The following is a 20,221-nucleotide window of genomic DNA, read 5'->3' on the forward strand; positions in this document are numbered from 1 at the left end:
CGTAGACCTCGTTGAGGTGTACTCTTGGTTCTCTTTTATATATATATATATATATATATATATATATATATATATATATATATATATATATATATATATATATATATATATATATATATATATATATATATTTTCTAAAAATCAATTCTTTGAAATCTTTCGCCATTTTATTCGGAAATGAAATTCAAAAATGGAAGCTACGAATAGTATCAGTATCAATGATGATGTTATCAATTTCAGCGATCATGTGAAAAATTCGGTTTACATCTGGAATCAAAATTGCGATTTCACAAACATGTTACTTCTAAACTGTAAACGGCATACGCAGCTCTGAAATTGTTAAATTCTCATCGAAATGAAATGAATTTCAAAACAAAAAAATGTTATCTGACTCGATGGTTTTATTACATTTCAACCAATGTGACACAGTTTATGGTCCTTTTCTTCGGAAATCTGATGCCTTTCGTATCCAAAAGGTACAAAATTCATGTCTACGTTTAATTCATGATCTCAAAAGAAGAGATAGGATTTTACATAAGCTTAAGGAAATAGGCTGGTTGAATATATGTCTATTCGTCGTTCTATTCACGTTGTTTTTTTTATAAAATCCTTAAAACTGATACGCCTGAATATCTGTGCAGGAGAGTCACATACAGGACAGATGTTCATAATCTCAACTTGAGGAGATATACCAATGCATAATAAAAAAATATTTAAATTCTCCTTTTTTTATCAGATTGCTATAATTTCCTCTTTACTGGATATTCCCGTTTTTGCATTGTCTCTGAATTCCTTTAAAAAAAAACAAAAAAAATGTGTTGGCTCACCAATGATGATGATTCATTATATATTTTGTTTTTTTTTTAGAGTAGTATTGTTGAGAATATTTTGCTTTGTTTCATGCAGATAGTCCTCACACTGATATGTTGTCTTCACGAAATATGAGAAATGACGATGATGACTGAAATTATTTTATTTTTAAAAACTCCCACTTAGATTTTGAATTCCCTACAAAGGATGGCATTGATATGTTATCAACATTTGAACCCTGTCCAAAAAATTGCACCTTCTCCAATGTGCCTTTTTCAAAGGCTGATGAAAAATTTAAAGTTGGGAAATCCTTTTTAGTATATAAGATCATCATAGGAAGGCGAGAATAATAGTAATCTTTTCGTATTCATGTAGAAGAAGGTGATTCACCTGACTTTATATTCAAAGAATTCAGAAGTAACACATAATACTAGATCAGTTAGTCCAAGTTTCTCATTTGTTTCCTCAAAAAACTCCTCAATCATGGCAGAGAAGTGACTAGGGAAAAAGGAAAATTTCAAAAATGATATTCTTCAATTTAAATGATACAGTTTAAAAGGTCCAAACCCTTCAAGGCAGATTCACTATTGATAACCGATTAGTTCCTAGAGCAGCCTAGAAAAATTTTAGTACATACTCGTACACCTCCCAAAGAGAACATTTTCAGAGTCAACAATTGAGACACCGAGTGGGTCATGTTTTTCAATTCATCGTTCAGGAGGTCACCATCAAGAATTCCCTACTGCTGCACAATAAAAAAATAGTTAGAGAGAAATTTGGTAGTCAGTATCAGGCAATAGAAATTTGACAGTATTGAATTTGAAGTGACGATATTGACAGGCTTTATTTGGTACATATAAATTTCCAATATATTTATGGAAAGAAGTTAATTTCATTAATATTAATTATACTATTCTGCTTTCGACTGAAACCATTCTTTTTACAGAGTTTCTTGGCATAAGCAATGCAATAGAAGCACGGTCTGAGCCAGGAGAAGATCTTGATATACCCCTCGATGAAACTCATTTCGCAAAAGGTACGTGAAAAATCCTTTTACACTAAAACCAATTTCAATGTATTTTTAGCGTGCGTTTCGAACGGAACTATTTTTGGTCCAGGATCTGCAATGGATACTTCCTCCTTCTGTGAATATTGCTATTGTATTGGAGGCAAAGAAACTTGCATCAAACCTAAATGCCTTCTTCCAGTGGAAGGCTGCACTCCTATTTTCGACCCTTCCTACTGTTGTCCTATACATTACAATTGTACTTCAACGACTAGATTCTTAACAACCAGTACTACTACAGAGCTACCACGATATAAACAAGGTATTGATAACGTTTCACTCATGCATGGTTTTTCTATATATATATAGAATATAAATATAATATATATATAAATATATATATATATATATATATATATATATATATATATATATATATATATATATATATATATATATATATATATATATATATATATATATATATATATATATATATATATATATATATGAACTTGGCAAGTTGCCTTGGGTGTTACCCCAATAGGTGGCTCTCACTTGCGTTTACGCAGTTATTTTTATTAAGTTAATTTCTTGATTATTCACATTTTGCCTTCAATCGAGGACCGCCTGCCCGGTACTGACGATTCCCAATAGGCTGAAACAGCTGTCTACTGGTGGCTTTCAGATTGAAATCAATATGGGAATGATCAGAGTAGTACTTGTCTATTTATATTTTGATTTTCATGGAATTATTTTCCAGCAGTGTGACTGCATTAGCATTAGTCTTTCTCGAGGATGGCCGTGTCAAAAAGAATGTTACATTTGAATAGTTGAAACATATCAATAAAATAAAACAAGTTACCAGATTAAAAGAAAGTTTTGACTCCTCACTGATACAAGGAAGATTATTTAAATTTACATAATAAAATCGTTATGGTTTGAAAATTATAATTTACTGGTAAAAGCCATGTGGCTACAGATCACAGAGAGAGATAAAAACAATTGACACTGACAGCTGTCCTGTGATTCAATTTGAAAGATCGTTCGTTTGTAAGTTTATGTTTCAGTGTGGAACAAAAAGAGAACAGTTATGGTGCAAGTGTGATCAGAGTCAACTGCTGTTTCATGAGATTATTAATGAGAAAACCCACTGTCAAAAACATGAAAATTTATTATTGAAATGAAGTAAAGCCCTGCCTTAGGAAAGTTGTATACTTATTATATTTTATTGATTTTTTTTATTATTAGTTAAGTTATTGAGAATTCAGCATTATTACCGATTTGAAAATCATGTGGTTTTTTATCAATATTAAGTAAGAAAGCATAAATATCGCTGAGGTGATCAATGTCTGATCTTTTATCAAGACAATTATTTGATTGTAATATAAATGACATTTCCAAAAACAACCTTTCTGATGTATTTCTTTCAGTTGCTAAGATTTCACTTGAATTGTAGTCCATGTTGTGACCTTTTGTGTGACGTGTTTCTGTCTTTAAGTAGTCTTGACGTTTGACCAATGTATTCATTACTACAATTGAAACATGGTATGGAATAAACTGAATGAGATTGAAAATTTGAAGGAGTTTTATCTTTAAGTTTTGAAATTTTTTATTTATGGTTAAAATGGTTTTGAATGATATTTTGATATCGACATATTTTTTTATGAAAAAGAGGTTGAACGGTCTTAAAGGTTCTTCCGTTCAACCTCTTTTTCATAAAAAAATATTTTGATGACATCATTATCTCCCTTCCCCAATCTGGAATATCTGGATATCTTCAATACTTATGACCCTTATATACAGTTCACCATCGAAACTGAAAACAACTAACCATGGGTTCCGTTCTCGGATACTAAATTTATCAGAACACCCGATAATGGCCTTCTCATAGATTGGTATCGTAAACCTATCAGTTCTGGAAGGTTCTTGAACTACTGCTCATATCACAACCAATCAACGAAAATTAACTTGGTCAAACAAATGAAGAATCGCATTCAACAGATTTCTGATCCTTCATTTCATTAAAAAACTTTAAAATACTTCTCCAATTATTTTCCAATAACTCTTACCCAGATTCTCTACTTAAGAAGATATTTTTTAGTACGACATCCACTGACGTTCAATTTGATAATAACAACTAGTTGGATAAAAATCCTTTACAATCAAATAATATCACAATTGGAACTGATCCACATCCAGTTCCTATAGTCTCCACCTTCTTACCATATATTGGTAATATGACACTCAAACTATGCAGAATCTTTAATACTTTTTTGGGAAAGAAAGTTTTTGGCTTCCTACTACTCCATCTCGATACAAAAAACAAGGTCTATATTTAATACTTTAAATATCAAAATAGCTTTCAAAACCTTTTTAACCATAAATAAATTATTTTCAAAACTTAAAGATAAAACTGCTTCAAATTTTCAATCTCATTCAGTTTATTCCAAACCATGTTTCAATTGTAGTAATGAATATATTGGTCAAACGTCAAGACTACTTAAAGATAGAATCACTTCACACAAAAGTGATAGTACAATTCTTAACAAATCTTAACAATTGGAAGAAATACATCTAAAGGGTTGTTTTTGTAAATGTCATTTATATTACAATCGAATAATTGTCTTAATTAGAGATCAGACATTGATCACCTTAGCGATATTCATGCTTTCTCACTTGATATTGATCAAAATCTACATGAATTTCAAATCAGTGACAATGCTGAATTCTCAATAACTCAACTCATAATTAAAAAAAAGTTTTAATAAAATATATTTACAACTTCCCTAAGGCAGGGCTTTACTTCATTTTGATAATAAATTTTCATGTTTTGGACATACATATACAACTTCCTTAAGGCAGAGCTTTACTTCATTTTGATAATAAATTTTTATGTTTTGGACATACATATACAACTTCCCTAAGGCAGGGCTTTACTTCCTTTCAATAATAAATTTTCATGTTTTTGACATTGGGCTTTCTCATTGATAATCTTATAGAAAATCAGTTGACTCTGACCACACTTGTAACATAACTGTTCTCTTTTTTGTTCCACACTGAAACATAAACTTACAAACGAACTATCTTTCAAATTGAATCACAGGACAGTTGAATTGAATTGAAATTCAACTTACAGTTCCAGTATAAGTGAAGTATTTTATGTTCTGTTCCAGAATGGGCGAATCATGAACAGGTAACAATAAAATCAAGTCAATATGTTTTTTTATGTTAACCGTCTATCGTCTCATAAGGTACCAATAAATTTTTTTTATAACTTAAAGGACAACCTTTTGTGTTTAAGACACCAATTTCCCTGTTCTGAGATTCATTCGATAATAATTCAATCTTGCAAATGCCACCCGGACTTTATGGCCGGTTCGACCCTGCTCACAACTACTCGATTGTCTCCAGAAAGAATAATGAACAATTTACAAAAATTTCAAATCTTCCGTCAAAATAATAAAAGTATTGATTCATATACGTAGATTTTAAAACGACACCTCGACACAATTAAACTCAACTCTATTTATGAATACACTGACTCTTTAGTTGATGAAAATAAATGAAATTATTCATGGTGATAATTGAACAATTTTCTCAAATATTTGTTAAAAAAAATATTATGAAAATTGACTAATTATTATCATGGTTAACTTTATTTCACTTCGGCACTGACACTACAGCATGAAAAATCTAGCTCAATTCAAAACTAATGATTATTAGTAGAATTTGTAACCTCTGCTGTGAAACACCAGAACAAAAATACTGCATTTTTTTTGATAAGAGTAAAATGTTTTCGATATGATTCAAAATAATACTCAAATATCTATCGCTGCATTGGTTCAATCCGCACTGCACTTTTCGAACTAGACTGATTCTCCCACGATGCTGGATTGTGGTAGAATACCTCTCAAACAGATGTGGTGCTTCACCACCTTACCATACATTAGTGATATGACACCCAAACTATGCAGAATCTTTAATACTTTAAATATCAAAATAACATTCAGAACCATTTTCACCATAAATAAATTATTTTCAAAACTTAGATAAAACTGTTTCAAATTTTCAATCTCATTCAGTTTATTCCAAACCATGTTTCAATTGCAGTAATGAATATATTGGTCAAACGTCAAAACTACTTAGAGATAGAATCACTTCACACAAAAGTGATAGTAGAAAATATCCTGAGAGATGTGCTCTCAGCAATCACGTTTTTGAAGAAGGTCACAACATGGACTACAATTCAACTAAAATCTTAACAATTGGAAGAAATACATCTGAAAGGTTGTTTTTGTAAATGTCATTTATATTACAATCAAATAATTGTCTTAATTAAAGATCAGACATTGATCAATTCAGCGATATTCATGCTTTCTTACTTGATATTGATAAAAATCTACATGATTTTCAAATCAGTGACAATGCTGAATTCTCAATAACTCAACTCATAATAAAAAAAGGTTTCATAAAATATATTCAATATACAACTTCCCTAAGGCAGGGCTTTACTTCATTTTGATAATAAATTTTCATGTTTTGGACATACATATACAACTTCCCTAAGGCAGAGCTTTACTTCATTTTGATAATAAATTTTCATGTTTTGGACATACATATACAACTTCCCTAAGGCAGGGCTTTACTTCCTTTCAATAATAAATTTTCATGTTTTTGACATTGGGTTAATAATCCATCCAGAAAAGGATTTATATATCTTTTCAAGTCACTAGTACAAATGGAAATTATCATGAAATGGTTTATTATTATCTCCTTCACTGTTCTAATAGATACACTGACATAATAACCAGGGATATCTTCTAATGCTATTTCGTCGTAATTACTTGCCCTTCTATCCCTATAAAAAATGCTTCACTTGTCTTTCCACAATACCACTGATAGGAGCAATACTCTCTTTCATTCATTGCAACATTTATAGATTGATGACTTTGTTAAACAAATATTCAGAGGTAAAGACATTGAGAATGGCAAAAAAGACGCTGATTGCAAGGGTCAAGAGGATACAAAGTTTCTGAAAAAAAAATGTATTAATATTCAAATCCAATAAGTCTGAAGACTGTATACATACGTATATGATACATACGTATATACGGGACAATAAATATTTACCATTTATCTTTACCAACGTTCCTACATCGTAGGCACTAATAAATTCTTCCCGGAAAACAACTACTTTTCCGGCTGATAGATGTAAATTTAATTATATCTGATAGATATTCATGCAGGATACCTCACAAAGGTTAGTCTTGCAGATGTTTTTATTCAATCCAGCAGCAGGACCACGCTGAAATTAATCGAGTAGATTATCTACAGACGAGTTTACAGGTTTTACCTCTCATCAGTGCAGGAAAGATCTGGCCCAAACCGGAAAAATCCTAGGATTCGATTGATTTCAACGCGGCTCGACAGGATGTATGAAACCTTGTCAACTAGTAACAGCTCCATCTCGTGAACGGAGCCCCAAGTGGGATAGGAACTTCTCATGAATCAATACTCCAACGGCCCGCCATACCCCCTCCCGGGTTGAGTGCCCTGAAGTAGATCCTCCCTTCCCCCGCCCCAGCTAGTTAGCGCGAAGAACTTACTACCCCCTCCATCCACCTGCGCTCTCCGAGCGGTTCTCAACTTACTGATGGGCACTTCAGCAAAATTGACATCTGACCTCTTTTGGTCGAAAGCCAGCCAAAAACTAACCGGCGGCTATTGTTATTAGCGTCGAGCGTTCCTCAGTAAATCTAAGGATAATTGTATCGCGGTCGAGTTGTTTTGCGGTGAACTTGCTGAAAGAAAATCTGATTAATATGCTTACCGAAGTCGCCTGACGGCGACTCGTGGGGATGGTCGTAAATTCTGTTTCGTCAGCCTTGGGTGTTTGTCCCTTTCTCGGAACCTGGGGTCATCCATGTTCAACGCATCGTGTAGATCGCGTAGCGCTGGGTTGTTGTTGTGCGATCTTATTCTATCGAATACGCTTTCTGCGTGTTCTCTCATATACGCGTCCACATATTGCGTGTCCAGATCTAAGTATCTGTAAATAAATCTGTTGGGGATGTAGTTCGGTGCGTTCACGAAGGCCCTTACGCTCGCGTTTATAAACGACTGTATCCTCTTCCTGTATGTCTGTGCGCACTGGCCCTAGGCAGTGCATGCGTACAGTATTATGGGCATGATAACGGTTTTGATCATCAGCAACTTCACTTTCAACCCCATGTTGCTTCTGCGTCCTATGATTGGGGCCAGTCGTTGTCTGGCGTGTCTGGCCATTCCGATTCTCTGCCGTACATGAGACTGAAATGTTAATTTCCTGTCTAAGGTGACCCCCAGGTATGTCGCTTTGTTGGTCCACGGAATCTCTTGTCCGTTGAAGGTGATGTTGCCTTCCGGTTGAAGAAACCTGCGAGTGAACAGTATCGCCTGACTCTTGTCTGATCTTATACTGATCTTCCACAGGTTGGCCCACTCCTCTAATCTGTTCGCCTGTTGTTGCAAGTACCTTGTGGCATGTACTTGGCTCGTGGATCTCGCCAGCAGGGCCGTGTCGTCCGCGTAGAGCGCCAATGTGTTAAAGTTGTTCTCAGGTTTGGGCACATATATAAGGAGAGGAGGTGTGGTGAAAGGACTGATCCTTGCGGGACTCCTGCTTCCAGTAGTCGAACTGTCCAGTAGTCTCCTACTCTGCAACGGCATCGCCTGTCAGCTAGAAAAGACTGAATTAATCTTACCATTGATTTTGAATATCCTAAATCTCTCATTTTGGCCAGTAGTCCGTCATGCCAAACTCTGTCGAACGCCTTGGAGACGTCTAAGAAGATAGCTCCGATGTTGTGTCCTTTTCTGCCGAGGTTGAAGCCCTCGGTCGCGAAGTCTACTACCCTCAGGACTTGTAGCTCTGTCGAGTGTTCCGATCTAAAACCGAATTGCTCATCCGGGAGGATTCCTAACTCTCTGGTTTGGTCTTCGAATCTCTTCAAGATGACACGCTCCACCACTTTACTTATGGAAAGAAGTAAGCTAATTGGCCTGTGATTGTCTGGGAACAGGTGGTTCTTCTTCAGGATGTGGATAACCGTTGCCTCTTTGAACGGGTTCGGGAAATGCTGGAATCTGATTATAGCGTTTATGATGTTGATTATGGCTGCTATACCCTTGCGCGGTAGTACTTTCAGTGCCCGGTTTGTTATGTTGTCCGGACCTGGTGATTTCCGAGTGGATAGACGTCTTAGTATGTCTTTCACTTCCTCGGGAGATGTCGGGTACTCCAACGGAGTCAGATTCTGAAGACTGTATCTTAGAAGCATTGCTCCTCGGGTCGGATCTTTCCTGTACTGATGAGAGATAAAACCTCGAACCCGGTCTGTACGTGATCTACTCAATAGATTTCAGCGTAGTCCTGCTGCTGAATGAACAAAAGAAACATCTGCAAGACTAACCCCTGTGAGGTATCTTGCATAAATGTCTATCAAATATAATTCAATGTCCATCGTGGTATTGGGCGGGAAAGTTTACCTGGAACCCGCACATTATGTACGTTAAATCAAGGATCGAGGACCGGATACCTAGTCTGTACCCTGCGATCAACAGAAGATCAAAAATGAGCCTTAAAAACAAAAATATCATCTACAAAACGATGTTCTAGCCTGTCATCATGTATGCTTCAGGCGTCTGGGGACAAGCGGCTCCGTCTAACATCTCCATGCTGGATAGATTACAAAATAAGCTAATACGGATGGTTGTGAATGCTCCGTTGTTCGTGCGGATTGAAGCCATCCGCAGAGACTTGCAGCTGCCTTCCATTCAATAGTCCATTCAGTAGAGAAATCGGCGAGTTTTTGATAGCGCGGAAAGTCACGAAAATCCGTTAATTAGGGAAGCTATACATTATGCTGTAGACGACCCCTCCCAATATAGAAGGCCTTGACACTTTTTCGAATGAGGCCCTCATGTCCCCCGTTAACGGATGAACAAATTTGTCATCCTTCCCACCCCAACCAGGTAGGGATACCCCGTGAAGGGCGGTACTGATTTCTGAGGATTTTCATACCGCCACCATCTCTTAGTTATGAACCCATTTGTCTTTCTGACAAAAATCAGCTTAAATGGTAAGGGAGCTAGAATCCAATCTGATTGAACTGGGGCGGGAAAGAACTTGTTTTTTGGCAGGTGTTTACCAGAACCTACTGTATAGGTACTTTGGGAGATGGGCATGATTCGAGATTCCATTCCAAAATATTTTTTATGATGTTTGGTGCATTTTGTGAATGTAGATGACAAGAACCTGCGAGAATATGCTAGTTACACATGTAAAACTAGACTTTGATTGTTTTCTTGATAAACGTTCCATAAATAAAAACTGGTGAGGAGCGTGTTGTTACTATTGTTGACAAATATGTAACAGTTTGAATCTAATAAACGTATACATGTCATTATGGTCTCAGAATTGTTCATAATTTGAGCTCACTGTTCTGGTAGAGACTGAGGCCAGTATGACCACTTTGAAGTTCTCTGGTGGAATATGATGTTGATTGCTCAGAGATATGAGTATTTAGAGGGAGGTATCTCTTCAAGAAATCAGTAAACTTGATACCCAAACAATGAAACATGAATCAATAACGTTGGCTGTACCCACAACAACTATCAACCAATACTTCCAAAATTTCTACTTTCATTTGAAATCAATAAAATATCAAATGAGTAATAGATACTTTCATTTCTTATTTTGTAATTTCAATAATGAAGTTTATTATAGTTCGTATTATCTGAGAATTAAAGAATTTCAAGAATGCAAACATGTCGCTACATCAAAGGAAGCAACATAGTAGTCTCAAGCAAATAGCATTGCAATTCACCTACAAAATCATTGAGATATGTCTACCCTCTATATCCCTTGAGAACGCCGCCAACGAGCCATTAAAATAGGGATATGCGACAAAGAACGTGAAAACACCGACAAAGAATGCGAAAATACCGCCAAAAGAACCGCTCAATGTTTTTTCTGATATTATGGTAAAGATAATATTAATAGGCGTCGGACTGGGGGTATTAATATAAATTGTCCAATGATATATTTTGTATGATAAGAAGATAATTAAAATAGGGTGAAAACTAATTTTGTTCAAATATTTTATTTTGGGAAGGACAATTTATACTTGAAAAAGTTTTTTATTATTTAGAATTGTTACCTTCTACAGATCTATAAAATAATCAGAATATTAAATTTACAAATGAAAAGGCAAATAGTTACTGCATTTGATAAACTAAAAATCAAATTTGTCATTAACTTGAATTTAAAAAATTTTACATATTAAAAGAAATATGTATCATCTGGTGACGTTTTAAAGACTATCTCCATTATCTTTATCCAACCTATTTAAATTAAAACATTATAATTTGTAGTTATGATTCGTCTCTTGATGTAAATAAATTTGATAATATTATTATCATTGACACTGACAATATCAAATTGATCGTCGGTATTATAATGAAGATGGATAAAGTATTCGAAACATCACCAGATAAGTATACGAATAGAATAGATTTCCGCGGTTAGAAATTTGAACATCTGATTTCGATTTGAACCGCGTTCAAAATTTTGCGTAGTTCGACGTTTCGGCTTCGACTTTGACATTTTCAGGAAGTAGAAAAGTGCGGCTATAGATACATTTTATATAGTCTTGTTGGTTTGGAAATGAAGATTCATATTCCTTATTGGATTTTATAGTTGATTCAAAAACAATTTTATAGATTCAATGGGAATACTTACTCTGAATAAGATATTGCGATAATTTTAATCCGAAAAAAGTCTACAGGGATTCGTTGAGTGATTCTTCACTGGATGAATCAGTTTCATTAGGATTGATGACAACTGGAATAATTTTTTCTGATAATGAGTCTATGCGATCATCTAGATCCCACATCTCTGCTTCGATTTTGATTCTTTTGTGGTTCCATTTTTCCCAAGCTTTTTGGTCGACTTGAGCCCAAACCAACTCTATTGGATTCAATTCACAGTGATAAGGTGGCAACCGAAGAACCGACATTCCTTTAGTCTTCGCCATCTCATCGGTGATATACCTGACGAATTTTGACTTATGACGTTAAGCCAAGTTGAGGAGCTCCTCTTTTAACATGGTCGATTCAAAAGGGATAGCTTTCATTCGTAACCACTCAGTAATATCTGCTTTCTTCCAACACGACGTCGGCAGCTTTTCGACTCGTCTACTATGGTAACTTGCGTTATCCATTACTATTACGGATCCCTGCGGAAGTTTCACAAGTATGTTTTTAAACCATTCTTCAAATACTGTGGCAACGAAATGGGATAATCCCCATTTCTCTTGGATTCAAACACCATCAATCAATCTTTCACGAATCTTTCATTGCTACCTATGTGAGTGATGATAAGACGACGATCTTTTCGAACTGGAATTTTCAAACCAGTGGACCAACCTTCCATAAAGGCTTGTCTTACACTTTTGATGCTCTGATCTTACCAAACCTTCGAGACGGTATGACCCTCATTGATCCATGTTTCATCCAAATGAAAAATAGATTAACCTAGTGCTCTGGCTTTCTTTATTTATCTCAAATAGTTTTTTCTCCATTCTACAATGTCTGATTTTTCTATCAACATGCTCTTTCTACCTTGCTTTCCAAATGTGAAATCCAGCTCATGTAATATCTTCCATAATAGAGTTTTTTTTATGGCAGGAAAAAAACTATCTTCACGAATAACTGACAAAACTGTATTTAATGTAGGTAATTCGTTTTTTATGTAAAAAGAGTGTACTGTTCTCCTAATACAATTCTTCACTTCTTCATCGATAACCAAACACTTCCTGCCAGTGGATACTTTCGGCTCGAAAAAGTAGTTGTTCTCCTTGAGAATTCTAAAAATTGTCGATCTATTGACACCGGTCATACTCGCGCATTTTTGCAATACTTCCTCCTTACTTTTTATTTCGGGCGGATATTGTATTCTTAAAGAATTATATACGCATTCATAACAATTTTTTCATTTATATTTAATGGTGACAATTTCGGACGCTTCACGATTCCCGAACAACTATCTTCCATGTTATATAGCTATTTATTCAACGCGCTCTCGAAGTAAACTGAAGAATATCACGAATAATCTCTCTAAAAAGCCAAGTCGGTCTTATTGATGGGTGCGATGTGTCTGTTGACAGTAGAATTCAAAGAAATATTTATTTATACCGCCCGATTCAAAAAAAACAATGTTTTTTTGAATCGGACTTCAACCAAATACCTATTTGTTGGAGAATGTCTTGGTTACTACTGGACATATTTTAACATTTGTCATAGTAGATTTGTTATTTTGTTTGTTATGAATATTTTTCAAGAAGTAATATTGCATTTTTGTCGTATAAATTCATTTATTCAATTCGTTGAGAGTAAATTATTTGAATGCAGTACGCGTATGGCACTAAAATATATAAATATATATGAAAATATATAAATATAAAGTCGACAAAGGTTAATGCAGTCAAGCTGCTGGAAAATAATTCCATGAAAATCGAAAGGTAAATAGATAAGTACTCTCTGATCATTCCCATATTGATTTCAATTTAAGAGCCACCGGTAGACAGCTGTTTCAGCCTATTGGGCATCGTCAGTACCGAGCAGGTGAGCCTCGACTGAAAACAAAATGTGAAAAACCAGAAAAGTACTTGATAAAAATAATTGCGTGAATGCAAGTGAAACATAAGTGAAACCACCTATGTTTCACTTGAGTTTACGCAGTTTTTTTATCAAGTACTTTTCCGGTTTTTCATATTTTGTCTTCAGTCGAAGACCGCCTGCCCGGTACTAACGATGCCCAATAGGCTGAAACAGCTGTCTACCGGTGGCTCTTAAATTGAAATCAATATGGGAATGATCAGAGAGTACTTATCTATTTATCGTTTGATTTTCATGGAATTATTTTCCAGCAGCTTGACTGAATTAACCTTTGTCGATTTTATATCATTTCTAGAAACATATGGATTCGTTTTCCGATGGCATTTCAGGTTGGCTTCCCAAATTTCTGCTACCGCAGTTGTCGGTTGATTGGTCAAACCACCAACACTGACATAAGAACTTGGCAAGTTGACTTGGGTGTCACACCAATAGGTGGTTCCACTTATGTTTCACTTGCGTTTACGCAGTTATTTTATATATATATATATATATATATATATATATATATATATATATATATATATATATATATACTTGGCAAGTTGACTTGGGTGTCACACCAATAGGTGGTTCCACTTATGTTTCACTTGCGTTTACGCAGTTATTTTATATATATATATATATATATATATATATATATATATATATATATATATATATATATATATATATATATATATATACTTACATATATACATATATTTTGATTGATGCAACTAATTTTCCTTCATTTTGAGTATTTCGATATTAAATTCTACAAAAAGGATTTGAAGCTTTATATCTTCTATTAATTATCTGCGAGCGCTTTCGACAGTTGGTAGTACTGTCATCTTCTGGAACTCCTCAAACTGAACTGGTCATCCTGTTTGTCTGTCTCTTTATACGGTCAGAGCGTCTTAACTCAGGTATTTCAAAACACAACAAGATTTCACATTCAATATATTAAACAAAACCATACACATTCCTAGAGAAGATCAAAATATTAAATTCACAAATGAAAAGGCAAATAGTTACTGCATTTGATAAACTAAAAATCAAATTTGTCATTAACTTGAATTTAAAAAAATTTACATATCAAAAGAAATATGTATCATCTGGTGACGTTTTAAAGATTATCTCCATTATCTTTATCCAACCTATTTAAATTAAAACATTATAATTTGTAGTTATGATTCGTCTCTTGATGTAAATAAATTTGATAATATTATTATCATTGACACTGACAATATCAAATTGATCGTCGGTATTATAATGAAGATGGATAAAGTATTCGAAACATCACCAGATAAGTATACGAATAGAATAGATTTCCGCGGTTAGAAATTTGAACATCTGATTTCGATTTGAACCGCGTTCAAAATTTTGCGTAGTTCGACGTTTCGGCTTCGACTTTGACATTTTCAGGAAGTAGAAAAGTGCGGCTATAGATACATTTTATATAGTCTTGTTGGTTTGGAAATGAAGATTCATATTCCTTATTGGATTTTATAGTTGACTCAAAAACAATTTTATAGATTCAATGGGAATACTTACTCTGAATAAGATATTGCGATAATTTTAATCCGAAAAAAGTCTACAGGGATTCGTTGAGTGATTCTTCACTGGATGAATCAGTTTCATTAGGATACACATTCCTAGAGAAGATCTAACACGAAGAAGAGTACTTGATGCAGAACAAATACAGGCAAATTTACCTAAAGTACCTGAAATACCTAAGTCAAGACGCTCTGACCGTATAAAGAGACAGAAAACAGGATGACCAGTTCAGTTTGAGGAGTGCCAGAAGATGACAGTACCGCCAACTGTCGAAAGCGCTCGCAGATAATTAATAGAAGATATAAAGCTTCAAACCTTTTTTGTAGAATTTAATATCGAAATATATATATATATATATATATATATATATGGATCAAAAATTCTTATCCCAGAAAACTTCCAGTGTAATCAACAGAAATGTATGTAATGATAGTTTACCTATCAATTACCTAACCTTGGAAATGTATCTATATCATAAAACTATTTCATAATGAACAAAATATCAAAATATGCCAAAAAATATTGAAACTATAAAAAATTTGAATACTGAATTGAAAGATAAAACGGATACCATCAAAAAGTCAAATGTGATTTATAACATTCCTTTAACAACGGTAACTTGGATTATATTGGAACAACATCTAGAATTCTTAATGATAGAATAACTTCACATAAAAGTGATAAAAAGCTTAATAAAAAATCATGCGCATTAGCACAACATTCTATAGAAACAGGACATAAACCAAATCACTCTAATATTAAAGTTTTACATACAGAAAAAAATATTTCTGAACGCCTTTTTTGAAATGGTGGAAATTAATAAGTCTTCTGTTTGTATGAATAAGAAAACTGACATTGATAATCTCAGCAATATATACAGAACCTTACTGGAACTACATCAAGAACATAATAATAATGAAAATTGTATCAATCAATAACTCTTTCTTAAAGTCAAAGAATATGAAATCATCATACCCATTGAAAAATGACATTTATGTGAAGGTATGACATTTGTCAAACCCGAAATAATTTTTTCTACACCCGTACTCTAACAATACACTTATGACCATAATCCGTTTCATAATGATATCCATTATGATACAGATTCTTCATAACGAATCAGATTATCAACCAATAGAAACCCATAATTTTTCAATCAAGAATCCTGTTCCTTTGTTTGTCCTAGATTCTGACCTAAGTAACTAATTGCTTTATTTGTCAAAATCAGTTTTCATATTACCTACCTATATTATCAAAATGTCTGAAAACAGCAATATAGAAGGAATACCATCGACTCCAATATTTTCAAAAGATCAGATTAATTACAGTTGTTATATTCAATATAAATATAATTAGAATCTTTATAGTTTTCATATATCCATGATAATACCATCAAGTTTGTTTTTTTTTAAATATGAGTTAATTACTGTAAATGTGTTCAATACAAATATAATATTTATAGTTTTTCATTATTTATCGGGTTTAGAAAAAATAGCGTATGCAACTCTCATGTAATGGTTATTAATACACTCGCATATACCATACAAAACTCGTCTTCGGCTCGTTTCGTATCCCGGTTAATGCTCGTGTCTTAATAACCATCATTACATGATCGTTGCATAATATACTATTATACATGTTCAACCTTCTCCGTCAGTTTATATGTTCAATTTATTGTTTTTAACTCATTTTTACTATAAGTATGAATTGTAATGTTTTTCGATGGCAAAAAAACCAACAACTCAATGAATTATAGGCCCTGAAGAAGCTTCTCATCAGAAGCGAAAGCTTGGCAAAATAGAACAGAGATTTGATTTTTTGACTGAGAGACTCCGTTAATCCATTTGGCTGGATTAACGGAGTCAAATGGCCAAATGGATTAACGGAGTCTCTCAGTCAAAAAATCAAATCTCTGTTCTATTTCTCTGTTCTATATATATATATATATATATAGATATACTGCTGTAGTCTCTCTCATTTCTGAACAGATTTTATTGGTACACTAAAATAATAATTAATCAGAAATTGCTTTTTTCCACCTTTATGCGCATGCGTGCAATGAGGTATACTAATATTCAGTTGTTTAGTATGACATAAAAACCATAAATTGAAGAAAGCGTTCTCAGATATTTTTTCGAAGAAAATGAACTCATTTTTGAATATAAAAAGATGAAATTATAAAAGCGGTTCTATTTTAAATGGATAAGAATATAAATATTAAGTTTTCACAAGAAATGAAAAACTCATCCTTTTTTTTGTTTTCCTATCATTGTATAGTGCGGAAAATATTTTTTATATTAGTTTATGATTTTCCAGGTGGCTGTACAGTAGATGGAATTTATCACCCAGACGGTAGCAAGATTTCTGGTATCGGCCATACTGTTTGTGATAATTGTTATTGCATTAAAGGTCTCGTAAGATGTGAGCCGTTATCCTGTGCACCACCGTTATTAGGATGTGCTCCTGTAATCAAAGCCGGAGAGTGCTGCGCAGCCAGCTACAATTGCAGTAGGTGTCTTTTGGCTTCAAAGAAAATCAAAACATTCAATATTTTCATTCCTTCAGGTGGCACTATAGAAATTCATCCAGAACCATTCTACGGGAAATTTCCTGTTATAAGTAAAGACTACGCAAAGTTACGGAAGGAAGTGAATAAAAAACAACTAGCAAATACTGGAATCAAAGTAACTGTGTCGCCAAATACAGCTCATTTCAAGCAAAGAAGTCCAGGAACAACAAGACATTTCACTGGTATTCCATTCGACGCTAGCACTGTTGTGCCATCTCTGTACCATGACGTAGCAAGAGCTGAAGTAGTTACGAGAAAGTTTCACCTGAAGAAAAATAGTACAGAATTTCATCACATCGAGAATAAACATATTCTGACGGATACTCAGAAAAAAAATTTGGAAACTACAACCCTAGACTATAATTCAATTGAAGAATATAATATCAAATCTTCTGATTACCTAGACTTCCTTCATAAAAATATATTCAGCCTTTTTGAATCGCCAACGGAGGACGGGGATAGTAATATCGGTAGCAAAACTACCCACGCTGCTACAACTACAGAACTAGACAGTGAAACTATAACTACAGAAATACCTTCAACAACTGAATTTCTGAAAGATATTTCTGCAGAATCTACTTTCACTACATTTTTTGAAGAGTCGACTGAAATAGTCACTCAGACATCTGATAACTCCTCTATTTCGCATAAATTTCCCTCCAACATGTCTCACCCAATCACAGTAAAATCGGTGGTAAAGTCTACAGATTGTATCCAAAGCATGGACAATACGGTTGAGAGACATACAAATGATTCATTGAATGTGAATACCGAAGTTCAAAAAACAGCAAGTGAAGCCGAATTCAGTTCAACAGAAAACGATGACTCTACCAACACAACCACTGATATTGTCATTAAAGTGGACAGTAAACTGAAACTAAATGCCACAACCACCAGAATTATTCCCGTTTCCGCAGTACTCTCTAATAAAAGTAAACCCAAAATATCGGATTATGACTACGACTATAATGAACCAAGTCTACCACCGAGTCTACCAAATTTGAGGTGAGAAATATAATTTTATTTATTTTTTGCTGTTTGTTTTGTGAAGGAATTGGCCGATACCTGATGAAAATCCATAACTAACGTATTCAATAAACACTTTACTGTGATATTTTCACTAAACAGTTTTACAAAAACGCAACAAGTGTTGCGCGTTGTAAAACTGTTTACTGAAAATCCCACAATAAAGTGTTTTTTGACTTATAAATTTAACTGAAGAAACTTTTGCGTCGAATGATATTCGTAATAGCTATTCATGACATGAGTGTTAAAAGTAAGGTTTTATTTTGTGAGTGACGGACTGAATAAAACTCAACACAACTATCATTCAAAGTTTTTTGAACAATTGTCCTGTTTTCATAATGAAATAGATAAATTCATTATTTTTATTTGTGAAATGATAAAACAACGATAAAAATAAAAACAACAATAAAAATTATTTGACGCTCCGCGGCTTCTTCATTGATTCCAGTTGCAGGAAAACCCGGAAAACCTGCAGCACCACATCATCTGAAGATCTTGATCTGCCAATGTCCTCTCTCTCACAAAACAAAATGTAGGGTGTCTCCAGAGGATCCAATGGATTCAATACATCGCCAGAACACTTCGTGACATGACTATCGTCAAACTTAAACCAGGCCGTTTCGTCTTTGACCAAAGCGTAATATGGACCAAATTTAACGCCAGAACCACAGTGAACAATAACTGCATGAATATTATAATAGTGGTCTGTTAGATTGAATTGTTCATCTATTTTGAATCTTCGAAAGAGATTCTTGCTTCCGTCAGAGGTTGAGTCTTGTTTGAAGATCATCAGTGTTATAATCAGATTGACTGGTGCATCAGCTATATTTGTTTCCTTATAACAGTCAGTTAGTTTGGCGCATGTTTGGCAAAACAGTCGATCATCATCTGTTTGAAATTCCATTTTCAGATGATTTAACAATAACCTTTGCACCGACTGGTTATTAGTCATATAAGGAAACGATAGATGACGTTCCAGAAATTCACAAAGTTTTCGCAACCTCTTGAAACATTTACTACAAAGTAAACAAGTGAGGATTTTTCCAACAGAAGATTCACAAACACAAGACGAAATGGATGGACTATACGGAATCATTCAATCCAGAGCAGTCAGGAGTATTGATTCTGCTATTGTTTTGCTTACGAAGAGTTTTCAAGAAGAACCCCAAGAATTCGGAATAATCCTCTTGTTGTCCTAACGAGTATCTGGTGGACCTCAAAAACTCCAGGGAATCGGTTAGAGGGAGAGATGACACATTCTCACGAAACTGTAGCTGCGTGAAGAGGTGTTTGAGTTTGATGAATAAGTAGGAAACATTTTCGTTTTCATTCATCATTAAAACCTCGTTCTTGAAATTCTTCGTAATGAACAACACTTGTAAAATGCTATTCATGTAGCAAGTGTTTCCTAAATCATCCAATCCAATTTTCTTCTCTAGATTTTCAGCACAACTCTCTACTGATTCGTAAGGAAGAACATGTTTCGCAGAATCTCCATAAGAACCATTTCTCAAACTACCATCAATGCTTCCAAGTGAAGAAGGGTTTCGTAG

The 20,221-nt window shown here is 34.1% G+C and overlaps 1 protein-coding gene across 1 annotated transcript in view; it reads left to right on the forward strand.

The window, feature by feature from the left end:
• LOC111515241 (uncharacterized) overlaps positions 1-20,221 on the forward strand; it is a 127,648-nt gene that overhangs the window by 74,384 nt on the left and 33,043 nt on the right. Inside the window, 4 exon segments of the mRNA XM_074170263.1 lie at positions 1,757-1,846; positions 1,896-2,138; positions 17,390-17,581; positions 17,639-18,647. Of these exon segments, the coding sequence (XP_074026364.1) occupies positions 1,757-1,846; positions 1,896-2,138; positions 17,390-17,581; positions 17,639-18,647 (1,534 nt within the window).

This window comes from Leptinotarsa decemlineata, unplaced genomic scaffold (genome assembly GCF_025532065.1).
Source record: "Leptinotarsa decemlineata unplaced genomic scaffold, Ldec_3_MD MMD2_P_RNA_scaffold_7, whole genome shotgun sequence".
Lineage (NCBI taxonomy): Eukaryota > Metazoa > Arthropoda > Insecta > Coleoptera > Chrysomelidae > Leptinotarsa > Leptinotarsa decemlineata.